Below are 22,777 nucleotides of genomic sequence, written 5' to 3' on the forward strand. Positions count from 1 at the left end.
AGAAATCTGAAGAAATTTTTGCAAATTCCTTAGAAATCACACAAGCTGTGCCATGCCAGTTGGCAGTGTCACACAGATCCTCTGGGAACAGAAGAAAACAGCACAGCAGCGGCACTCAACTCACACGGTAATGAGCTGCCCAGGATGGTAAGAACTCTACACACAACTCTGGGATTTATCAAATTTAGCTTTTATTTCTACCGCTTTAATCTTCACTTTCTGCTGTGGGGGAAGGAAGAGGGCCAGAACAAACGTCTCTGCCCAGCAGCCTCAGCTCCTTCAGGAGCCCACGGCTGATTTCTCGCCCCATTTGCAGAGGCGCTGCCCAGGGCTGGGCCCGGCCTGCGGCCGCCAAGCAGCTCCCTTCAGCCCGGGGCAGGGCCCCCCCCCGGGCCGCCGGGCCACAGGGAGGCACCGACCTTGAAAACGGACCTTCTGAACGGCTCGCGCAGCACCCGCGCTGCCCTGCCGGTGCCCGCGGCAGCCGCCACCCCAGCTGCTCCGCCGGGGCAGGCCCGGGCGAGGGGCGGCCCCCGCTTCCGGGTAGCGCCAGGCGCTGCGGCCGCCGATCCCCGAGCGGCCGGGGGACTCGGCGATCGGCTGGGCGGCCTCGGGCGGGGCGGCGAGTGCGCCCCCTGCCGCCGGGAGGCTGACAGAAGCGGCGGCCCCGTTCTGCCCCCGCCGCGTCCCGGGCCGGCGCCCTCCCCCCGGGTCCCTCAGTAGCGGCGCCTTCGACGCCCCGCAGGCCCCCACCGTGCCGCCGGGTCACCCCGGGCTCCTGCTGCCCGGCGGTGGGGCTCGGAGGCTGCAGGCCCCTGGCAGCGTCCTCCCCTTCCCGGCGCGGTGCTGGGCCCCGCCGGCGGTGCCTGGGCTTGGCTGGGCGGCGGGGCTCGGGCCGGCCCCGCTGCAGGCCCCGCTGCAGGCCCCGGCCCTTGGCCCAGCGGACACCCAGCACCTCTCTCAGTAGGGTGCCCCGTGGCAGGGTCCCGGGCCGTGCAGAAATAGGTAGAACACTGAAATAACTGCGGTGTCCCCGTGGGGGAGCGGGGTGCGCCGGCTGCGCCGCTGCCCGGTTCCAGCCAAGCGGTGGGCAGCGCGGCTGGGCCCGGGCACTGCTGGGGGGCTGGCACCGAGGCACTGAGCAGCCGCTTCTGGCAGTTGCAGGGCTCAGGATGGACTTTCTGACGCTATTCTTGATTTACTTGTGTTTTGTTCTTGCTGCTGTTGGCCTGCTCTGCATCTGCTCGGGAAGGAAGGAGAGTTTCCTCGCAAGAAGTGTCAATGGTGCAAGCCAGGTAAAGAGCTGAGCTTCCAGAGCGGTGCTCATCTCCTGCTCTGGTGGTCTGCCCTGCTTCGTTGTGCTGAAATTAGTGCAACTGCTGTATGTCACCTCCATAAAAGATGCTAATATGTGTGGTTAGAGTGAGGAGACGGTATATTTCATCCTATTTTGACAACTGCTCTCAAGTAAGTGCTAATTGGGATTGGAAATAGAAATACGCTTCCTTTCGGCAGATGAAATCATGCCCAAGCACGCAGTAAAAAGCCATTTGCATCTCACAGCTCCTGTTCCTGCCTGTGCCAGCCTGGCTGGCTGCGGTCACCACAGGGTAGTAGTAAGGACCGGACTTCTCACAGTGCTAGAAGTGCATTGTTTGGTGGCACCGTAACACGTCAGCTTTGAGAAATTAAATAATAATGAGAGCCCAAGTATTTGAGTATTTGCAGTTTTTTGGTATTTGCTGCTGTCATTAACAGCAAGAAGGTGGAGGGAGGTTTGAGGAATAAAAAAGGGAGACTTGTAACTGGTAGCAAATATTTTAGGGGAAGCTCTGTAATGTGAGTCTGTAATGATGTTGCAGGCTGTTGTATCCTAAGTAAGTGGGAGGAATAAAGAGCTTTAAAAGACTAGTAAGAATTGGCATTTTACTGTAAAAAACGGGCAATTAATTGAAAATGCACTAGCTTGTTTTTCTGTCTGTTGGGCTGTGTCTGAATGAAGAACTCTTGGAAGGGAAAGTATAAGAGAATTATCATTGAAATTGTAAATAATATTTAGTGCTGTTTACATGAGTCTAAATAGACTTTGAGTTTTATTACTAGTATTATACTTTCTTTTTATTTTGCTTTATGGACACGTAGATCATTGTGCAGAGGAAATTTATTATTTTCCTGCATTTCTTAATAGCTGCTTCTATGATACATGCTAACAATCAGCAATTAAAATACTGCCGTAATGCAAAGTCAGTCTGGAGAAATGTAATTGATTCTTGTACGCACAAAATAAATATAGGTAATCCTAAATAGTTTCTCTAGATGCTATTTTAAATGAATTTCTGACTGTAATTATTGAAGCGTATAAACCTGGAATTTGACATTGTTTGACTTCACTCCTGTAAGATACTTTAAAGTATTTATTGTGAGCAATATGAAATAATTAACTTGCACAGAGCGCAGCTGTTTCTAGCTCTGTGGCAAGTCAGCTTCCACCCCCAGTCTGTTTTCCTTGCTGCCAGCGGTTCAGTCGTGCGAGATGGTTGTATTCATTGTACAGGTTTTCTCACTCTCTCCTACTTTCATCATCACCACAAGCACAAACCGTATTTGTAAGAGCTTTTTGCTTTGGTGTAAGAAATGGCTGAAATACAGGGGATTGCTGTACTGTATGGGGGGGGGGATAACAGATATTGAAGGTAATGTTAGACTGTAGTAACATACAGTTAACTTAAACTTGAATTTTGCAATTGCATGCAGGTTGCGTTTCCGTCTAGTTATGTATTTCCTATCGCAGTACACAGCCTCTCTTTAAAGATACTTGTCACTTGAACTGCTGATACAAGGCATAACAGTTAAAAGAAAAATATTTAACATCTTCTCAACTTCACATATGCTTTTTGCCTTCTGGTCTTTCACATCTGAGATGAGAAGCTCTCACCGCATATTTTCTTTCCTTGTCGGCTAGAAATAGGCTCAGCTGCTCTAATTCCTCCACCACTGATGGAGCAGCATGTTGCTATAGAGATCTGTCATCCTCTTAACAGGAGAGTCAAACAATTCCACAGTTGCAGACTATTGCTGAGGATTTCACTGAATGAAGACAGGCAATTTTCTTCTCATTAACAGCAGTTAGATAGACACAGAGTTATCAAATTGGATCATAGCTGTAGTTGAAGAAACTGATTTTTTGGGTTTGCTGGGTTTTGTTTGCTTTTTGGTTGAGTTGTGGGGGTTTTTTTCCTGTTTCTGGAGGATAGCAGGCTTTATTCCTTTTTTTATCTCCTCTTGCATCTGTCAGATGACCTGATGAAGCATATTGTAGTTCATAAATTGCTCAGTTCTATCCCCTGCTTAACCAGTTACCCAGTCCATAACCCGATATAAGCTCCTTACAACTTTCACACATTAACCCAGATACATTTGTTTGTGCCATTAGGGCTCCCGAGAATATGGAACCTCACTCCCGTTTTGAAAACCCCAGCAACAAACCTGTCTGTATTCTTAGGAGCTCAGATATCCCTGAAAATGAGCTTCCTTCCTGGTGATATGGCTACAGATATGTAACTGAGGGATTAGGTGACTTGTATTTTTATTTGAACTTTCCACAAGGCAGAAGCAATAGATAACACAGTGTTTTCATTTGCTTCAGGTATTGTCATTTGTAATCCCCTCACAGCTCCAGAGTGTGACACAGAGGGTGCTTCACAGGCTCTTCCACACAAGGTATTCACTGGTGGGATTTTTTTTATGCTTTTGACATTATTTTTTACTAGTATTTCCGGTTACTGTTGGTGACCTCTTGGCACCATCAGAGCTTTCAGTATTATCCTTAGCTACCCATCCTCGTTAGGGGTGCTTGTCAGGGATTACAGATTCCCTTTAAGGCTTGCTACACTGTTGTCTTTCTGTTCTTTGCTTATTGTGTAGAACATGGTACCCTGAAACATTTGAACATATTGACAAATCAAGATAATGTGGCTCAGTAGCTTCCAGTGTAACAGATGTTGGTCACGCTGGTGGGAGACCGCATCCACATGAGAATTACAACAGATTCCGTGGCAGCTGCAGGTTGAGTTTAGACAGAGCTAGCAATCCCCATCCTCTCCCTCAAAACCCATTAGTCTTAGTCCAGCAGCTTGGATGTCCAGGTGGCTCAAGCGGAAGCTGCGCAGCTGCCAACGTGCAGCCTGCTGTATTAAGGTGAATTTTGTAGTGTGCTGTAAACTTCAGTGCTTTAGGATCTGCTTCAGGAATTATTTAAATACCTTTCCTCTGGGGAGCAACTCCAATATGACAGACACTTCAGGGGCGTAACATCTACAGCTGTTGAACATGTGCTGCAGTTGTTTTGTTGCCTGCTGTGCAGATTCTCTGCTGTAACATGGCCCAGGAGAGAGTGGCTACACTGTCAAATGTGCAGTCAGCAACAGAGCAATTATCTGATGAGCCTGGTGTAGTTGTCATTGCTAGATTACGCTGTGCGCTGGAGGCACTTTGATCCTCCACACGCACCCTTTGACTGCGTCACCTCATTCAAGCGAGAGATTTTTCAGTTCATGCAGAAGTCCAGTGAGATGTAGCGCTTGAGGGTACCTTCTTGCAGCCCTGCTGTTGGGAGGAGACTGCAGGATCCTGCTGGATTGCACACAGAAATAGTGTTGGAGAGAGCAGTAGAGCAGAGCTTGTCTGCAGCAGACTTCCTGCTGTAGTAAAGCACACATCACTAGTTATTGAAAACTCATAATAGAAGTCCAGCAAAGTGATATATAATGCGGAGAGCTGTCATAAGTCAACATTGCTTTCCTAATGCGTGGCTTGTGTGAGCGTCTATTTGCCAGGCTGCTGCAAGCTGTTGCTCAGTATGATGCATCCCAAACAAACGTCTGTGCCAAACGGTTCTGCAACATACCTTGCCAAAGCTGTAGTGTGCCGACAGGCTGGAACTAGTGTTTGCCATTGCTAACCTCCTGCCACGCTTATGTCGTAACAGCTGCTTATATTTTTACAGGTTTGTTTTTTTTTAAATTACCTTTTACTGGGGTTTTATTTGCTCTCGGAGCAGCACACAGCAAATGTCTTCTGGCAGAATGTTTTGTGGCCTATTGCTGTGGCGTGTTTTGTCAGCACCAAGTGATTATGAGACTGTACTTGACTCTACTGAAAAAAAATCCAAAGGACATGCCAATAATGGAAGTGAATTTAGCTGGCATATTTAAAGGAGTGTATGTGGGAAGAAGAGAAGAAGAAGCTATTGGAGGGAGAAAACACTATTAATATGCAATCCATGCTGGCCTGAAAACCTAAAAGAGGTGTCTCCTTGATTTGGAAAGTGCTGATCACCTCTGAGTGTACTTGACCTGTTAATCAGAATGCTGAGTATTAGATAGTCTGTGCCCTTTCTGTTACAGAAGCTCTTTGTTTGTTGTCCTGCACATACTCTTGCAAGCTGCAGTGTATGGGGAATACACATGGGAAGTTTTTGTTTACTGTGAGGAGCTGCAGTTCCACCTCCTCCTCCTGCTGCTGCCCTACCTGCTGCTGGCTGGGAACGTGGGCTGTTTCATTCTCTGCTCCCGGGCCAATCCTGGTAAGCTCATGCTGATTGTGAGCTATAGCTGTTTGAAAACGGAACCTAAAAAATGCTACAAACACTGTTACTTTTACTATTTTTCTTGTTTCTTTCACAGGTATAATAACAAAATCGAATCATGCATCATTAGTTAAGATTTATCCATACGATGGTGTATTATTTCAGAAAGGCATTGTGTGTCCTACGTGCAACATGGAGAAGCCAGCCAGATCAAAACATTGCCGTAAGAATCTTAACTTCCTTGATAAGCATAACACTGATACTTCCCCAAATTAATTCTCCCTCGATAACTGCAGTTCACACTACATCTGTTCTGTTACCTAGCTCGATGCACACAGGATTGTGTTCATTTTACTGGGGTTCAGATCACAGCTGCCCTTTCCCCATCCATGGAACTGTTTTGCTGCTATTTCTTTTCACAGAAATTACCAGTTCTGAGGGTGTCAGTTGGGTCAGGAACAGGCAAGCTTTTGAGCCTCTAGAAGTTTAATAAAAAATTATCACCTGTCAAGACCTGAGTTCAGGATTTTGTGGGTTTTTTTTTGTTTTTGCAGAATTTGCTGTTAGCATCTAAATGCTGGGAGCTACAACCTGTACCTTTCACATGCTTTGCCAGGCAGTACTTTCAGAGAAACCAAAGTCTTTGAGCTGCAGATACATGTCTTTATTTTTAGTATTGGGTTTTTTATGATGTGCAATTGAAATTAAATGTTTCCTTAAAAAGCTATCAGCTAAATCATGACCACAACTCTCAGTTTTTTTCAGATGAAAAACTATCCTAAACTGTGTAAAACCCAAATTGATTACATAAGTAACTGAACTGTCTTGCCACTCGCTCCCCATCAGGTTTCTGCAGTACGTGTGTACATCGTTTTGATCACCACTGTGTGTGGGTCAACAACTGCATCGGCTCCTTCAATGCAAAGTATTTCTTCCTTTACCTCTTCACACTGACTGCCATGGCTGCAACCATTGCAGTCATCACAACAGCGTTTCTCATCCAAGTGGTGCTGCTGTCAAATATGATGTATGGGAGTTACATTGATGACCAAGGACAAGAGCATGCTGTTGAGATTCTGTTCCTCATTCAGGTAAGTTTAAGCTGGCTGGGTTATTAGCTTATAAAAAAGTTTCTCCCAGTGTTTGCTTTCAGGGATCTTCTAAGTCCACCAGTTCTCACAGGCAGGATGTGGACAGACTACAGGATTTTTTTACCAACTCCACACAGCTTATTAATTTTAGAAAACTGCCATTGCAGAATACTTTAAAAAGATGGGATTTTTTAAATTCCATTCTCATGGAGTTTTGTCTCCAGTCTGCTTTCACTCAGCAGATCTGGTTCATAAAGATTCATAAAGATCATTCCAATGACCATCTACTGCAGTAACATTTAGGAAACAATTGACAATCCTTGAGGTATCTTCATGGAGACAATAAAACACGACCCTGCTATCCTGGAATTTAGATACTTGAATGTTTTTTCTCACATACAAGCAAAGGGTGACTTTGAGTCTGTCTAGTACTTGAGTCATTTGCATTTTGATCCCCTCGTCCCTTTCTGTAGTATGGCAATGAGGTAATAAGTAGTAAATGCTTTATCTTTTCCTCAGCCTAGACAACAGGTGTTTCAGCTGTGGACTTTTATAAAGGGATCTTGGTCAGGGAATGTTTGCTTATGTTTGAACACTACCATTAGCACTCTGCAGCATGGGAATTTTAATTCAGAAAAGAGCTGCTTAAACAGTATCATGTCAGCAAAACCTGAAGTTGTACCAGCTTGTAGCTTCTTCATTTGGCAGTTTGTTTTGAGATGATCTGCATTAATGATTCTTTTAAATTTAAAAAACAAAAAACAAACAAGCAGATCTCTAATATGAAATAAAAACATTCAGAAATAGATGGGCATAGAAAATACTCCCACATACCATCAAGGCTTGCGAGAAAACAAATTGCTGGAAATCTGCATGGCGTACTCAGAGATTCAATTAGGAATGGTCCATAGGGCTGTGACTTTATCACTGGGGCTCCACAGTTAGGTGTGCGTATGGATGCGCGCTTCAGCCAGCATGTTACAGTGGTCACTTGCCTCCACGTAATTTAATGCTCCAGCCTTTTAACTAAGTTATTATTTTCTTTCTTTGCAGCACCTTTTCTTGACTTTTCCTAGGATTGTCTTCATGCTTGGTTTTGTTATTCTTCTCACGCTCGTTCTGGGTGCATACTGCTGTTTCAATCTGTATTTGGCCTTAACCAACCAAACTTCCAACGAATGGCATAAATCCAGAAGATACGGTTGTTCCCACCATGTAACATTGCAGCCTTATGACAGAGGAGTTGTCTACAAAAACCTTTATTCTAAAGGAATCTGGATGAATTTAAAGGAGATCTTTAAGCCTCCTACAGCGTTGGAAAGGAAGAACGCATGAAGATGTTATTGTTCATATGTGCATCTTTAAACTTTTTGTAAGACTTTATTTCAGCAGTGTGCTTTGATGCCCCAAACAACTTTTGTAAAAGATCGCTGTATTTCAGTTCAGTAATTGGAAACTATTTTTTGATAAAGCCAAACGGTCTTCAAAGCTAGAGTTCTTCCAAGTTTATTTGTAACACTACTGGTACCAGTCGTGACAGTGGCTTGTTAAGTCTTTTCAGACACAATCTCAGCACAGAAACAAGCTGCACTAGAGTTAGGTTTGACTAAGGAACACATACACAGGGAACTGTTGGGGGGGTTTATGGTTACTGTTCTGTATCCTGCATAATATATACCACTGTCTAACAGGAAGACTGAGTGCCTAAGTTACTTTGGTACATCTGAAGTAGGTCTTCCTGCAGGAGACTTCACAGGAATATAGCAGTGTTGCACATGTGGAAGTGGCACTTATTTGCCAATTATTCATTTTTTCTTTTCTCCCTGCAGGAAAATAGTAACTCACAGCTGACTGCAGTATTCTGATTAATGAAGCCTCAGCAGAGTGCCATTTAAGATACTTCGCTTGGTGAGATCTCTGAGGTTAAGCTTAGTCCTCTTGTTTGTTAGAGGGACCAGTAGTGAATTCGCTGGTATGGAGAGGCAAATTTGGTCCATCTTACTGAAGTGAATCTTTTGTGTGTGCACTTGCAAGGGAAGCTAACAAAGACCTGCTGTGAGCTTTGAGGAAGCTTCATCTTTTAGTGAGTATCTTTGGAAAATGATTAACCCATTATTAACAGTATGTAGAATAGGTTGCATGTATTTAGCTGAAAAAAACACCATTACTGGTACAATCTTAACCTGCAGAAACCATGTTCCACTGCACATTTGTACTAGTATGGAGGACCTTAATTGCAGAAAGGGAATGACTGCAAGTGCTACTTCACCTTATCTACAAAATCTCTTCCTTGATACCTATTTTCAGCTTGTTCAAAATACAATGCCATTTCAGCCTTTGAGTCATGAAAATGGTAGACTTCCAGACAGAATTTCAGCACCCTGAAAAGGGTATCAGAACAGATATATTGAACAATGAGAGGCTCAGCCATGTCTTAGGCACTTCTTTCTATTTTGGCCATTTTGTAGCAGGGGAAGTTAAGAGTTGCTGAGGCTGTTTCTAGGGCTGCCCACCTGTAATCGCTGAACAGGCCACTTCAAAACCAGCAGTAGCACATCTTCAGCTTCTCTAGGGGGATTCTCTAGGTGAATGCCAAAAGGCAGAGGGTTTTTTTAACACTGGAAGACAGAAGTAAACTTGGAGCTATGCAACTGGCCACCTGAAATCCCTCTAACTAGGGATCACTTCAAAGATTCCAAAGCATAGATGGATGTACTGGCTGCTTTTAAAGGCTTGTGCTTGTTCTGGAAAAAAAAAACGTGTTTGACTTACCCAACAATGAGGCTTCTTAAGCATAATGTTAAGTGGCCCCATTCCTCTCTGCTTCTAGAAATTCTTCCATTTGAATGATAATAGAGTAGAAATTGGAAAAATATAGTAAGAACTTTAAATAACTTTATTTTTAAAAATGTATTTATTTACATGCTGAATCTGTACAATATGCAATTAAAAATCCATATATGGTTTTAAAAAAAATCATATACAATATGGCTTTACACACCAACAGACTAGCTCTCAGAGTAGCCTGTCTGGCATTGCAAGGGTACAATGATGCATTCTGTCATAGACCAGTACATAAGGCTACTTGTCCAGGATATAAAATAAAAGAATACTGCAGTACCATGCCTTAGGAGGACTAAAGTAGTGAGGTTAAAGGCATGAAAGTTTCTGAGTGGTGGTGAATGCACACCAGAACTCCTTAGGTTTGGTTTTCTTTGTTTTAAATGCATATGATTAAGTAGTCTCTTATGAGACCCTATGTATTTGCTTCACTTTCAGAATCCTTTTAAACACCAGAACACTACTGTCCTGTGGTCAGAGGTAAATGCTTTGCAAAGGATCTTCCTTTATTTGAGGCAGCTGTACAAAATATTGAGACTGTCAAACATGGCATATCAGTCACTTCCACAGTATAACCATGCAGAGGTTTTTAACTACTGTTATTTCCATTTTAAACAGAAAATATCTTGGGGCTGTACCATCCTGTTAAGACACTTAACTATAGAAGCATTCTCTCCCCTGCTCTCTGAACAATTATAACGGCAAACTTCAGACTGATCAAATTCCCCAAACTGGAGAAAAACAGTCAGTTTTACATTAACATCTGTCACTAGCTGCATGCTGTTCATTACACAATCACAGTCTGGACTTCCACCTCCCCCTCCTGGGAAGCAATCACAAACTCTCCTGCATGTTCCATTATTTCAATATCCTCCGATGCCACCATTGTCACCGTTGCTTCTTCTGTCTCGATGCTCCCCTCTGTAGTCAGCACTGTTCCTTCTCCGATGGCAGAAGCCAGTGTCATTGCGACCTGCTCTGTGAGGCTTTCAGGGGTCGCAATGGTGATGGTGTCTGCAGCATCTGTGGTTACTTCAGAGTTTTCCGCCACAGTGACATTCTGTACAATGATCTGGTGACCAGAGTTTGCTTGATTTACTATTTGTTGCACAACCTTCATAATGTGGCTGTCAACCTAATTGAAGAGAAAAGAGGCCACATCATTTCTTGGTGTATTGTACTCTGTTAGAAGTACAATTATCATCACTAGAAACAGTGCTTGATGACCAGCAGGGCAGTGCAACAAACAGCATTTAATTCTAATTTCCGCCAGCTGTTCTCTGAAGCCCGCATCACCCCAAGAACAGCAGACTCCTAGAACATGTCACTGAAGATTTTTGCGGAGTACTTCCTACAGAAAGTCAAACTACTGTTTATAGAAAAATCTTAACAAAGCATACTCTGACATTTAAACTGGCTGAATGCAATTCAGGAGCCTAAGCCAGCCTCTGACTTTGCACCAACCATTATTTCTAGCATTCAGGAATGCCTTCAGAGGATCATTTCCTCATGGCTTAAATGTTATTGTACAGTTCTACTCAGCTGGCAGCTACGCTGTCATGTATGAAGCCATGGAAGTAACAAGCCACCATCACCAAAAGGATGTGAGGTTAACGGAGCTCAGTCAAACCCAGTATGACCATTATTATGTTTTTATACAGACAGTCTGCAAAACTACGAGGTTGGTAAATTAATTATTTCAAGTTGGGTTTATTTAGCATGACTTTCAGACACAAAAACTGATTAATTCCATCTACAGCAAGTACCCAAAATAACAGTTTATGTAGCTGCTTTACCTCATGTCTTGTTCCCTCTATTATTTCAGTAGCTTCACTGGTCTCCATGTCTTCAGTAGCAGTCTTGAAAGACAAAATATGATGATTCTTTTTAGATTATTGCAAAAAAATCTTTTACTACCAAGATAACGGACACTAAGATCTCTTACAAAAGTCTTTCTGTTCCCCCCATGATGCTGTAGGTACTCTGAAGACAACTCCCTGAAATTCCCTCCAAATCCCATTATTGAGAGCTACTTAGAAGCAATGCAAAGTGCTTACAAATAACTGAAATAGAACATCTCTCAGCAGGACTCAGCTGACTGGCCGATTTTTCTGTTGGAGAAAAACTATGGCAGCACTAAAGGGACTCAATAAATGAACTGTGTTATTCTGCACGGATGAGTACACTGGCTCTTTGTCACAAAGAGGGAGAAAGAGAAATCCGCAGTTCATTGTTTGGCGGCCACAGCCAGTTAAAAACCAACAGAGGTTATTTTGGACAAAATCAGCTAAATAGAAATGGAAGAAAAGAGTAGGTAAATGTTGAAGGAAAACTGAAGCAAGTTTGCAAGGACATAAAATCTGATATGGTCAGAAGTTTTGTCTCAGCCTTCTGATGAACTACTGTCAGTCTTCCCTGCAGTCTCATTTTCCTGCCTACATCACACGCAGGACTTCAGAAGGGTGGTGAAGTAGGCTCCAAGTGCTCTCTTTCTGAACAAGATTAGTTCTGTTTATTCCTAGGGTTGTGCAGGCAGGGGTAGCATTGGCTAGATCCTGTTTTACCTTCTCCCAAAAGCCTAGGTGAGGAACATGCACAACTGCCGTTTTTACTAACAAAATACCATGCTCAGTTCAGAATGAGATGGCTGTATGCCCCACTTCTTACCTCAATGATGTATTCCTGAGTGTCCGCCACCACTGAAGAAAACTCCACCAGCACAGTGTGAGGATCTTCAGAAATGACTGTTGCAGCTAAGTTGTCAGCTGACTGACTTTCCTCAGACACCATCACTTCTTCCACCTCTTTCAAAGCAAGGAGGCAGCCACCTGAATGGTATTCCAAATGCCAGAAAAACATAATTGTTCATAACCATCTCAAATATAGGACCACCTGGAAAATACTATGCAGCACAAACGAGACCCCTTTAACAAGGTGCCGCTGACAAGTGAGCAGCAGTCAGACAACAGGCTCTCATCCCATCAAAACAGGCCAAGTAATGGCCTAGAAGAGGCTATTTCATTCTAGGCTATTTCATTGCCTAGAAGAGCAAAGGAACTGAACCTCGAGCAGAGCAACTGTGTAGCTTCAAAAAGTACACAACTAAATTCAGATGCATAAAACCATAAGGGATTGCAAAAGCCATATGTGAAGAACATGCAGGAAGACTTTCAGTATATTGTAAGTCATGTATCTTTTCTGCTTATGCATTACATTTCAGTATTTACCTAGGAAACTTTTTTTTTTTCTCTTGGGTATTGCTTGTATTGCTTCTTGCAATCTAAATACATCATCATCACTACCTGAAGAAGTTTGAAGATCTGTGCTTAGGAGCTAAAGGAGCAGCAGGTCCAGCACAACTAATCCAATGAAATGATTATCTGTGAGAACTTAACTCTACTGAAGACATTTTCCTCACAGAACATCCACACTTTGTATTTTTACAGGATTTCATAAACCCCCAAAATTAATATTAATTTAATGCAAAAAACACCCCAATAAACCAATGGTCAAGTTCAGCCATAACACTGTGTGCCACATCCTAAATTTGACAGTCCTCTTGCCTATTCCCCAACACAGAAATCAAGCGCTCTCTGGCAATGCTTTGCAAAAACATTTGTTTCCTCCTTTGTGTATAGCCCTGGAACAGAACCACTCCACAGTTCAGAGTAGAGTCTTGTACAGTGTAAGGTCTGTCTTGCCCACTTAGGGACACTGCACAGACCACTTCAGCCAGAGTTTAGAGCAGAGAGCCCACAGCACTCCTGCAGTTAGATTCTTAACGCAAATTCTGTTTTGATTATCTTTCTCTTTAGATGATCTAGATTTTATATTAGAACTGGTTCATGGCTGTTTGTTCAGCATCATTTTTGGTCAGAAAGATCACAATAGAAATACTCATTGATGTAGATGAAAGAAAATATAATGCAGCAACTGAGATGCAGATAAACAAATGGCCTCGCATGCAGGTTACATCCACTCTAAAAATCATTACCATTGAGCCAAAAAGCAGCTTGTCCAAACCCAGCCCTAGAACAAAACACACACACCCCTCACCTTTGGTTTTTAAGTGCCTGTTGAGAGTACCGTGCTCTGCAAACCCTCGCCCGCACTTGTAACACTTAAAAGGCTTTTCTCCCGTGTGATGGCGGATGTGACGGACCAGCGAGCCCTTTTCCCGAAAGCCCCGACTGCAGTACTGACAGACATAAGGCTTATCCTCTAAATGCGTACGGAAATGAACTTGCTGAGCATTCTGTACAAAGAGAGAAGCAAGAGAAAGGCAGCTGAAGGGAATGACAAACTCCAGCAAGCAGTATTTTAGCTTCCCAGGGAAAAGTCAACACCTTTGAGGACTTCTTCCCATGTAAGACACAATAAAGATTTTTTTTTGTTATTATTATGTATTTTTTTCCACACACGAAGGAAGTTTCTTCACAAATGTGGAAGTTTTATTAAGACTGTCCCTCTTTTCCCTACTAAAACAAAACCTCCTTCTGGAGCTTCAGCTCATTAAGCAGCTGGGAGCTGGCATTTTTTCTTTCAAAAGCAAAGCCTCCCAAACCCTGGCTCTGGAAAGGAAAACCTGAAGGCAAGTCTGTTGTGAGGGAGGCAGAGGCACACCTTTGTCTTGTACCGCTTGCCACACTTCGGACAGGAATACGGCCGCTCATCAGAATGCACTCTCCGATGCCCCTTCACATGTGCAATGGTCTTGTAGAGCTTGCCACACTCTCCACAGCGGAAACGCCGTTCGTTCACGTGCACTTCTTGATGCTTTTTTAGCAGGTAGCCCTTTGTGAACTCTTTGCCACACTCGTCACACTTAAAAGGCTTGTAATCTAGAGAGAGAGAGAGAGAGAGAGAGAATGCATGGTTGATACAGGAGCAAGTATCTCACACATGCTATAACTAAATTCTTACAAAAAAATTAACCCAGGGAAGGAATGAAATTACATTTTCAACTGCGTATATGAACTTTGTCTCGTTCAAAAGTGAATTCTGCTCAAACGTTGCTCTTACATTGGTGCCTTTCAAGCAGCAGTTCCAGCCTGCTCAGCCTGTTCTGCCTTGCTAACCTTTTTATTGGCCTCTTCACAAAATTCTGCTTTCAAGTATGCAGTGTAAGCCCCAAAACATGGAAACATTTTTTTCTTTCACCCTCTATTCTAGAGCTCAAACTCAACCTTTTCATATTAGTATGTAAGCAATTGATTTTGCATGGCTAACGGCCACGTAAAGGCAAGGAATTTGAAACAAAGCAAGCTGCGCTATGCTTAAGGTCATAGTAAAACACAGCGCATTTTAGACAACAGCATAAGCAGCAGAACTTTACCTAAATGACCTTTGATGTGTGTTTCAAGGGCAGTAGCTTCACTGAAGGCTTCATTACAGTGAGGGCAAACATAACTTTTGTACCCATTTGTTCTTTCTGCATCTGTCTATTGGAAAGAAAATGATACAACATAAGTGCTTTTTGTACTGGCACATACAGTAAGTATTGCTAACCAAATTCCCAATTAAAATACTCCAGCTTTGACAAGAAAGATATTTATATTGTTAACAGGAGGGAGAGCGAGCATGTGCGTGTACTAACACACTTAAAGCATACGTGGAAAAATGTAACAATAAAAATGGACGCAAGGCACAGGGAGAGCTGATGGATAACATGCAGGGTGGTGAGCCTAACAGTGCCGTCCGCAACCAAGTGCAGGCAAGGAAGATTAATTTTTTTAATCTCTTTATGGAATGCAAACTTACAGACTCTGCTTGTTCTACTTCAACACATTGTTCCCCACATGGCTCCTCTTCTGCCTCCACCACTTCGTTTTCTAGTTCTTCTGTAGCAGCTACAGCAGGCTCATCTGGCTTTTGCATTTCCTCCATAGCGACTCTCTCTATCACAATACCCGAATTCCTCATGGCCTGCCTCAGCAGATTCTCACTGTTCACTTCCCCCTCACACGGCAGCTCCTCAGGATGCGACTGCTGAAGGGATAGAGTCCAGTAATTGGTACAGCAAATACACAACCCTTTTTTTTTTTTTTTTTTTAACAGCATGTTGCTACAAAGCCATTCTTCCTAGGGTGTCTAATGTTGTGATACAGGGTTGAAAGATCAACAAGAGAATGACCTTGGACGGGGGAGGAAGATGAGGTGAATCTGTATTCTGAAAGCATACAGTCCAGGGGATGATACGCCTTTGTTCCTACCGCAGAGTCTTGCAGCAGGGAACAGTCAACAAAAACACCCTCTCACCTTCTCTATCATCCAGTACGGGGTGACAAACCCTACGCATCCCCCTGTATGCTAAACACGTGCTGCTAAGATACACAGCAACAGCAGATGGCCAGACAAGGTCAGAGCGGAGTGCCTTCCATGTTCTCAGATGAAAGAGAAGCAAATTAACCATTTACTTCCACTACACAGATTTATTCTCAGCACCTAAGAAAATTTTGTTCACGAGGTAAAATACTTCAGAATACTTCTTCACAGAAAACATGCGAAGGGTTATTTAAGAGGAACAACACTCACATCTTGGTCCAGGGATTTCGCATCTACAACAGGAAGTTCCTGCATTTGGACGTGCACTTCGTGAAGAACGTTGCCTTTTGCATCCGTCACGAGATGAATGACGGGTGAGGTCTCGATGGATTCACTTGCTATTGATGAAACAGTGTCTGCGTTTGAACTGCAGGATCCTTCAAGAAAAGCAGCACAATGAATCACTCTGTGTACTGCCACCCCTCATCAGTTTGCTGTGCCCTACAAAAAACGCATCTTGGAATATGAGGTGCCCGTTAAAGCTGGCTTTGTACCAGAGTAACAAATGTTCTTCACACTCAATGCCTGGCTACATGTGCTTCAGGTTAATAATTTAGCTCTATAAACCACTTTTTTCCTGTATGAAAGATATAAACTGAATACCACAGAAAATTTTTTTATAGCTGAGAAAAAATTTACAGTTCAAAACCAAGCATGCTCCCAGCGCTTATCAGATGCATGGCAGGCACTAAAAGCATCACTGACCTGTTGGCAAATCATCTTTATTGACTACTATTTCTTTGTTCATGTTGAAACGAATTTTTTCAGTGCAGGGTGTCAGAGATTTCAGGTGCCGAGTCAAAGCTCCTGATTCCCGGAAGCTTTTCCCACATTTCTTGCATTTGTAAGGTCTTTCATCTAGAAATTACAAGAATCAAAACCCAACAGTATTAAACGGACCACTGCCAGTATTAGCTTTATGCAACAGACTGCTAGGAAAATGCTTCCACCTTTCTACAGTGAGCAAACTGTGCTTATCCCCAAACCGCACACTGCCTCCCAGCACTCAAACATCGGGGAGCTCAACAGTCTCAGCGCAGCAGATAGAAAACAACAACAAATTCCACTGGAAGAGAAATGGATAACCACACAAGAGCGCACTCCAGCAATGAGGAGCTCTTATTTTGGAGAACAGCCTTACCAGTGTGACGCCGATGGTGTCGAATCAGAGACCCTTTTGTCCTGAAGGAAGTCCCACAAAGTTTACATTCATAGTCCTTTCTGCTGCTGTGAGTAATCATGTGAGCTTTGAGGATGCTGGCCTATGGAAAGAATTTCATTTTAAAAGACGTTCCAGCAGTTAAGGGTTTTACATTTCAACCGCAAAGAACAGTGCTCCTTCCGAAAGCAGAACTTCCCATTTGAAAGTGCAGCATGCAGTAGGAAAACACATTGTTATCAAGTCTTGAGATATCTTAGTTAACAGCTAGCCCAAAAAACTCACTAGCCCGAACACTGTACAAGCAATACTTACTGTTTTAAATGTCTTCTGACATAACTCGCATACATATCGCCCTTCTTTGTTGACCAGCAGCTTAACCTTTATCAGTTCTGTGGAAATATCCTGCTCCTGGTCGTCAGGGTTGCCTTGCTCTTCAGTGACTTCCCCATCTATGTGACCATTTGGGTTTTCGAAAACGTGGTCTCCTGCAACAACGACTTCTTTGATGTGCCCACTACCTGGGAAAAGGATAGGAAAACAGTTATGTTCTTTACAGAAGAGAGCTTTGCACAGCTAGATCAATTTACTGTTTCAGCATTTCATGCAGCAGGAAGGAAAGCCAGGTACTTTAAAGCTGGAACACAGGTCTTTGCAAAGTTCTCATTGTTGGAGCATCATTATTAGAATGAATTCTTCTGGAAAAGTTTTAAATCTCATTTGTATTAATGCGGAGAGTGGCAAAGCTGGCCGAGGGATGCCTCTCTCACATCTCTGAGGAAACGCTCAGTCCCAAGTCCCAGTGCTCTGTCACACGGAGGTGCCAAATACTCAGCTGCAGCACAAAACGGAACAGAAGAGGCCACTGGACGAGCAAGTGAGTTCCTAACCCAGCAGGGGTATAAAGGCAAGCATCTCAAAGCTCACCTACTATAGCAGATGCGTTGCTGATTTCCTCTGCTATTGAAGATGCTTCGACGACTATATGAGCAACAGTTATCGACTCCTCAACAGAAGGAACGACCTGCTGCAACAGACAACATTTTAGCAGAAAAGTTTTATTACCTTTAAAAACATTGCGTTCTGTTCTCTCCCCTCCAACCCAACAGACCGTTGCATCCTAATTATTTTCAGCCACGGCTTGAGGAGAAGCCTGCTGTCACCTTTTGTACTTCTTGGTTGAGGAGACCTGCTGATGCAGCAGCAAGAGCTTCGGGAGCTCGCTGGCAGACCTTTTGTAATTTGTGTTGCACAAATTCTTCCAAGGAGGTGAACTCCGACTGGCAGCGACCGCACTTATGCACATCATCTTCATCTACGATTTAAAATTCAGTCATCGGTTTAAGAAAATTGGACACCTGTTAATCAACGAGTAGTGTTTACACGGAAAACTTCGGCTGTGCATGTCCCGGTGAGCTCCCTCGCCCGGCGGGACGGACCTGGGGTGGGGAACGGGCCCCGGGGGACCGAAGGGGGCTCCGCGCCGGCAGCGAGGCGCTTTCTGGCGGGGGGGGAGCGGAGCCATCGCCCCCGGAGCTCCGCTCCCGCAGCCCGGAGGGCCGGGGCGCAGAGAAGGACGGAGACCCGGTGCCAGCCGCCCCCCCGACCCCCACTGGCAGCACCGGCCCCGCCAGGACCCCCGTCGCCCCGCGCCGAGCGCCGCCGGGGCCGGTTCCGCCGGGCCGGGCCCCCTTGGGCGCCTCCGCGGGCCTCGCCGCCCTCCAGGCCCCGCTTTCCCCTCGGCTCCGGCCGGGGCCCGCCCCGCGCCTGGTACCTTCCTCACTGAAGGGCGCCGGGAGGCTGAGGAAGGCGGCAGGGCCGGCGGGCGGCGCGGTGGGGCCGGAGCCCACGGCCGCTGCCCCCTCCCGCTCCTCAGCCGCGGCTGCCGTAAGCCCCGCCGGCCCCACGCTCGTTGCCATCGCGGCCTCCATGTCGCAACGAGCCGCACCGCCAAGATGGCGGCTTTACGGCCGTGTCGTCATAACAACGGGCCGCGTGCCGCGGGACGGGCCGCCGCGGGGGCTCGGCGGGGAACGCGGCCGCCGCGCGGAGGGTTCCGGAGCCAATCGCGGCCCGGGCACCGTTGGGCACCGTTGGGCGCCGTTGGTGCCGGGGCCCCGCGGGGCCCCCCCGTGACCTCTGACCCCCGCTCCCGGACGGACCGGAGCCTAACGAGTTACCTAACGATCCCCCGGGGCGGCGCGGGTGGCCCAATAGGTCGCGGAGCGCCTGGGGTGACCGCGCGCTGCTGGCCAATGGCAACCCGCGGGGGGCGGGCCGGTGGGGCGGGTGGCCAGTGAGAGCGGGGAGAGCCCCGTCGTGCGGAGGGGCGGGAGAGGACGCCGGGCGCCGGCCCTCGGCGGGGGGGTCGGGACAGCCTCCGCCGGCCAATGGGGACGCGGCCCGGGCGCGGCACGGCCAATAGGGGCGGCGGGAGGGCGGGCACTCGGCTGAGGCGCGGCGGGGTGGCCATGGCGGGCGGCGGGCCGCGGCGGTGCCGGCGGCTGGAGGCCGACGCGGCTCGGGCCGTGCTGGGCGCCGCCGACACGCTGCTCTTCGACTGCGACGGCGTGCTGTGGCGGGGCGAGGCGGCCGTGGGTGGCGCGGCGGCGGCGCTGGGCCGGCTGGCGGCGGCGGGGAAGCGGCTCTGCTACGTGACCAACAACAGCAGCCGGACGCGCGCGGCCTACACGGAGAAGCTGCGGCGGCTGGGCTTTCCGCCCGCCGAACCGCGCCACGTCTTCGGCTCGGCCTACTGCGCCGCCCGCTACCTGCGCCAGGCCCTGCCGCTCGGCGCCGCCGCCTACGTGTTGGGCAGCCCCGCGCTGGCCGCCGAGCTGGAGGCCGTCGGCGTCCCGCACCTGGGGCCCGGCCCCGCCGCCCTGCCCGGCCCCGCGCCCGCCGACTGGGCCCAGGCGCCCCTGGACCCTGCTGTGCGTGCCGTCCTCGTTGGGTTCGACGAGCATTTCAGCTACGCCAAGCTGTGCCAGGCCCTGCGCTACCTCCTGCGCGGTGGACCCGACTGCCTGCTCGTCGGTACCAACCGCGACCACCGCCTCCCGCTCGAGGGCGGCACTGCCATCCCCGGTGCGTGGAGCCCGGGGCCTGGGCTTCCCCTTCTCATCGCCCGAAAGAGGGAAAATCCTTGTTGAGCCTTTCCTGGGGAATAGTGGTTCCTTTCTGATCTTGATGTGGGACTGTCGCAGCCTCCTGGCAGGTTTCACGCACCGCGTCTCTCGGGACTAACCCATTCCTCCACCTTTCCTGTCTGTGAAGCTGAGGCATTGCGCTTCTAAAGCATGATGCGGTTTTGCACCGGCTCCTGCAGATGCCAAGAGTCTTCTGCAGTCCCTAATCAGTGTCTGCTGTTCTCTTCCTAGGGACTGGGTGCCTGGTAAAAGCAGTGGAGACTGCAGCCCAGCGCGAGGCATTCATCGTGGGAAAGCCCAACCGGTACATGTTTGATTGCGTGGCAAGCGAGTTTGACATCGATCCCACTCGTACCATCATGGTGGGAGATCGGCTGGACACAGACATCCTGATGGGCAATAGCTGTGGGCTCACCACCCTGCTGACGCTAACCGGGGTCACCACGCTGGATGAAGTGAAGGGTCACCAGGAGAGCGACTGTCCTGCCCGGCAGAGCCTGGTTCCCGATTACTATGTCGATAGCATAGCTGACCTTCTCCCAGCGCTGGGGGATTAGTATAGCAAAATGCTTGCAGCCTCTGCAGCGGTACTGCGATTGGGGCCCCTGTTAATCACCTTGTGACAGTAACGTACTCACTAGAATACCACCCAGCATTAGCAACCCTTAGCTTTTTAACCTTTCTGTCCTCTGGATGTGATTTTGTTTACATCTCGGTCTTTAAATGCACTTTGAAACAAAGAGGGCATTATAGTGTCACCCAAGTCTTGGGGGCTTGGGGCTTTATTTTAAATTCCAAGCAACACATCTATCCAAATGTCTGTGATACTTGATGTCACATTGTCCTCTAGACTGAGTTGAAGAAACTAGAGCTGGTGGATCTGAGGAAAAAAACCTAACATCTTGCGGTGTGTCCTCACCTGGACTCAGGCTGTGGCTCAGTCTGGTTTATTCAGGGAAATGACTCTTGGAGTGTGTAGTACCTTAGCAGCTGTGTTTGTAAACGCTTGCGGTGGCTGGCAGAACTAGTGTTTGGCCTTAGGTTGATCTGTTTTTTTGTTTCTTCCTGGATGGGGTCCTATTTTAGCAGTACAGCCCGCTGCAAGCATCAGGTCACAGAAACTGAAATCTGTCTCCTTTGTTCGACCATTGCAAATTGCACTTGTGATGCAGATTAGGAGGATTCCACTCACAAAATACAAACGGTGTCTTCTGTATTTGTCCAGGTGTTGGATGTATGTATAAAGTACATGTACATACAGGAACTACCCTGAATTCTAAATATATATTGAGAATATATTTAAATTATAAATTTAAGTATAGTATATGATAATATATCTTGTTTTCCAGAAGGGAGGATAAGAGGAATGTATTTCACTGATCACAGTAGATTTAATTCTCCTAAGCTTTTGCATTTGGTAAAGCAGAAAGTCTTAACCATATAGGACTGTCCTTCACTACTGCTGCTTCCCAGAAATAACGGGACTGATTAGTACCAAACTAGTTCTTGTACTTCCCTCAGCCTCAAAACAGCCGCTTGCCCTGGCTTTAGCTGCAGAATCTGAATTCATGCTCAGTCCACAGGGGATGGATGCAATACGCGATACAGCTTTCCACCAAAACAATCCTGTGAGAGTACTGGCTGTGTGTGACAGCGGCACGTGCTTCCTTTATCTGAGGTTAATATCTTCCGTGTGTGTCTGGCGTGGGGGCCCGGCACCAGCTGCTTGTCTGAAGAAGAGTGTTTGCTTGCTCAGGTGATGATTTTGTTCTGAACTTTAGGTGGGCTCGGGTGGTGCACAGCTCAGGCTGCGGGGTATGTTTTTATGCTGGCTGAATTGAAGGCCACAGTTGAAAGCTTTTGCATTACAGAATTAAGCGAAAAATTATATATGCAAATAACATGGTTTTATTCCATAGATTCCGCTATCAGCAGTTCAACATTGGCCTTCCCTCATCTCCCACTGTTCAGCGGAACAGCTCTAGCAGTGCGTTGATGCCATTTCCTTCCACTCAGACACTCGAAACACCTTGTTTGTACAGCAATAACTGTGCATATTGTCTTTCAGTGTTACCTGAATATTAGCTGACCTTTGTTCACTTGTAACTCGGGAGTTGTGTAAGGAAGCACGGATAATCTCTTCCCTTTTGCTTTCTCCAGCTGGAAGGCTGTGACTGTGTGAACTTACGAGAGGTAGAACTTTCACATTATCTGGGTAACGTGGAAATGGACATTTATGGATTTACTGCAGGGAGGGTCTGACTTAACGATGTTCTTTGATTCAGTTCCTGTATCTGGTGCTTATAATTTCAGAATACGTCAAGTGAAGTAGTGAACGCCAGGAGAGGCGTTGAGCCTCGTTCAGGCAGCGAGCTGTCCCTGCCGGGTACTGCTCGCTGTATGAGGGAACCATTACCTCTGTTCACATACGCTGAAATGTACTGGTGAAGGTGTCAATCATGCTTCAAAACTCTGTAACGACTTCCAAGCGGTTTTTAAGCCTCTACTTGAATTCACATTAAACTTACAAACCTGCTTTCCCCTGGCGTTGTCTTATTCTGTAGTTTCTTTTCTGCGAACTTTGTTGCAGCTGTATTGTGTGGAAATTCCAGGAGTTAGGGATGCA

At 46.4% G+C, this 22,777-nt stretch overlaps 3 protein-coding genes across 10 annotated transcripts; 2 read left to right on the forward strand and 1 right to left on the reverse strand.

The window, feature by feature from the left end:
- The first annotated feature begins 71 nt into the window (after positions 1-71).
- On the forward strand, positions 72-9,415 carry ZDHHC4 (zDHHC palmitoyltransferase 4). 6 transcript variants are annotated; one of them, XM_080384800.1, is made up of 7 exons: positions 72-147; positions 1,159-1,295; positions 3,647-3,720; positions 5,406-5,584; positions 5,685-5,810; positions 6,434-6,678; positions 7,732-8,170. In XM_080384800.1, the coding sequence occupies exons 2-7, from the start codon at positions 1,173-1,175 to the stop codon at positions 8,011-8,013; spliced, it is 1,029 nt and encodes a 342-aa protein (XP_080240926.1). In that variant the 5' UTR covers positions 72-147; positions 1,159-1,172; the 3' UTR covers positions 8,014-8,170. The 6 variants fall into 6 exon arrangements, with proteins under 6 accessions (XP_080240926.1, XP_080240931.1, XP_080240927.1 ...); XM_080384805.1 differs by lacking the exon at positions 72-147 and adding an exon at positions 656-1,005; XM_080384801.1 differs by lacking the exon at positions 72-147 and adding an exon at positions 8,508-9,415 and having other exon boundaries at positions 855-1,295; positions 7,732-8,050.
- A 138-nt stretch (positions 9,416-9,553) lies between these two features.
- On the reverse strand, positions 9,554-19,262 carry E4F1 (E4F transcription factor 1). 3 transcript variants are annotated; one of them, XM_080384776.1, is made up of 14 exons: positions 18,777-19,262; positions 18,166-18,317; positions 17,930-18,029; positions 17,318-17,523; positions 16,985-17,105; positions 16,549-16,701; positions 16,054-16,220; positions 15,280-15,504; positions 14,855-14,960; positions 14,143-14,360; positions 13,576-13,774; positions 12,187-12,347; positions 11,316-11,378; positions 9,554-10,654 (listed from the first exon to the last, which is right to left on the reverse strand). In XM_080384776.1, exons 1-14 carry the CDS (start codon positions 18,931-18,933, stop codon positions 10,307-10,309), a joined length of 2,376 nt encoding a protein of 791 aa, XP_080240902.1. In that variant the 5' UTR covers positions 18,934-19,262; the 3' UTR covers positions 9,554-10,306. The 3 variants fall into 3 exon arrangements, with proteins under 3 accessions (XP_080240902.1, XP_080240900.1, XP_080240901.1); XM_080384774.1 differs by having other exon boundaries at positions 15,280-15,507; positions 18,777-19,258; XM_080384775.1 differs by having other exon boundaries at positions 15,280-15,507; positions 17,930-18,026; positions 18,777-19,254.
- Positions 19,263-19,424: 162 nt separating this feature from the next.
- On the forward strand, positions 19,425-22,697 carry PGP (phosphoglycolate phosphatase). Its single transcript, XM_080384806.1, has 2 exons — positions 19,425-20,089; positions 20,383-22,697. Exons 1-2 carry the CDS (start codon positions 19,474-19,476, stop codon positions 20,706-20,708), a joined length of 942 nt encoding a protein of 313 aa, XP_080240932.1. The 5' UTR covers positions 19,425-19,473; the 3' UTR covers positions 20,709-22,697.
- The last annotated feature ends 80 nt before the right edge of the window (positions 22,698-22,777 follow it).

This window comes from Falco punctatus, assembly GCF_963210335.1.
Source record: "Falco punctatus genome assembly, chromosome: 4".
In the NCBI taxonomy this organism is placed as follows: domain Eukaryota; kingdom Metazoa; phylum Chordata; class Aves; order Falconiformes; family Falconidae; genus Falco; species Falco punctatus.

What these genes read in the sequence shown, in the direction of transcription:
- E4F1 (XM_080384774.1), bottom strand. Translation starts at nt 18,933, where the DNA reads ATGGAGGCCGCGATGGCAACGAGCGTGGGGCCGGCGGGGCTTACGGCA. An exon ending in ACACCATCGGCGTCACACTG is followed by an intron (nt 16,702 to 16,984) that starts GTAAGGCTGTTC and finishes TGTAATTTCTAG; the next exon opens with ATGAAAGACCTTACAAATGC. An exon ending in ACACATCAAAGGTCATTTAG is followed by an intron (nt 14,361 to 14,854) that starts GTAAAGTTCTGC and finishes CTCTCTCTCTAG; the next exon opens with ATTACAAGCCTTTTAAGTGT.
- ZDHHC4 (XM_080384800.1), top strand. Translation starts at nt 1,173, where the DNA reads ATGGACTTTCTGACGCTATTCTTGATTTACTTGTGTTTTGTTCTTGCT. An exon ending in CACAGGCTCTTCCACACAAG is followed by an intron (nt 3,721 to 5,405) that starts GTATTCACTGGT and finishes TTTCTGTTACAG; the next exon opens with AAGCTCTTTGTTTGTTGTCC. An exon ending in CTGCTCCCGGGCCAATCCTG is followed by an intron (nt 5,585 to 5,684) that starts GTAAGCTCATGC and finishes TTTCTTTCACAG; the next exon opens with GTATAATAACAAAATCGAAT.
- PGP (XM_080384806.1), top strand. Translation starts at nt 19,474, where the DNA reads ATGGCGGGCGGCGGGCCGCGGCGGTGCCGGCGGCTGGAGGCCGACGCG. An exon ending in GGGCGGCACTGCCATCCCCG is followed by an intron (nt 20,090 to 20,382) that starts GTGCGTGGAGCC and finishes TTCTCTTCCTAG; the next exon opens with GGACTGGGTGCCTGGTAAAA.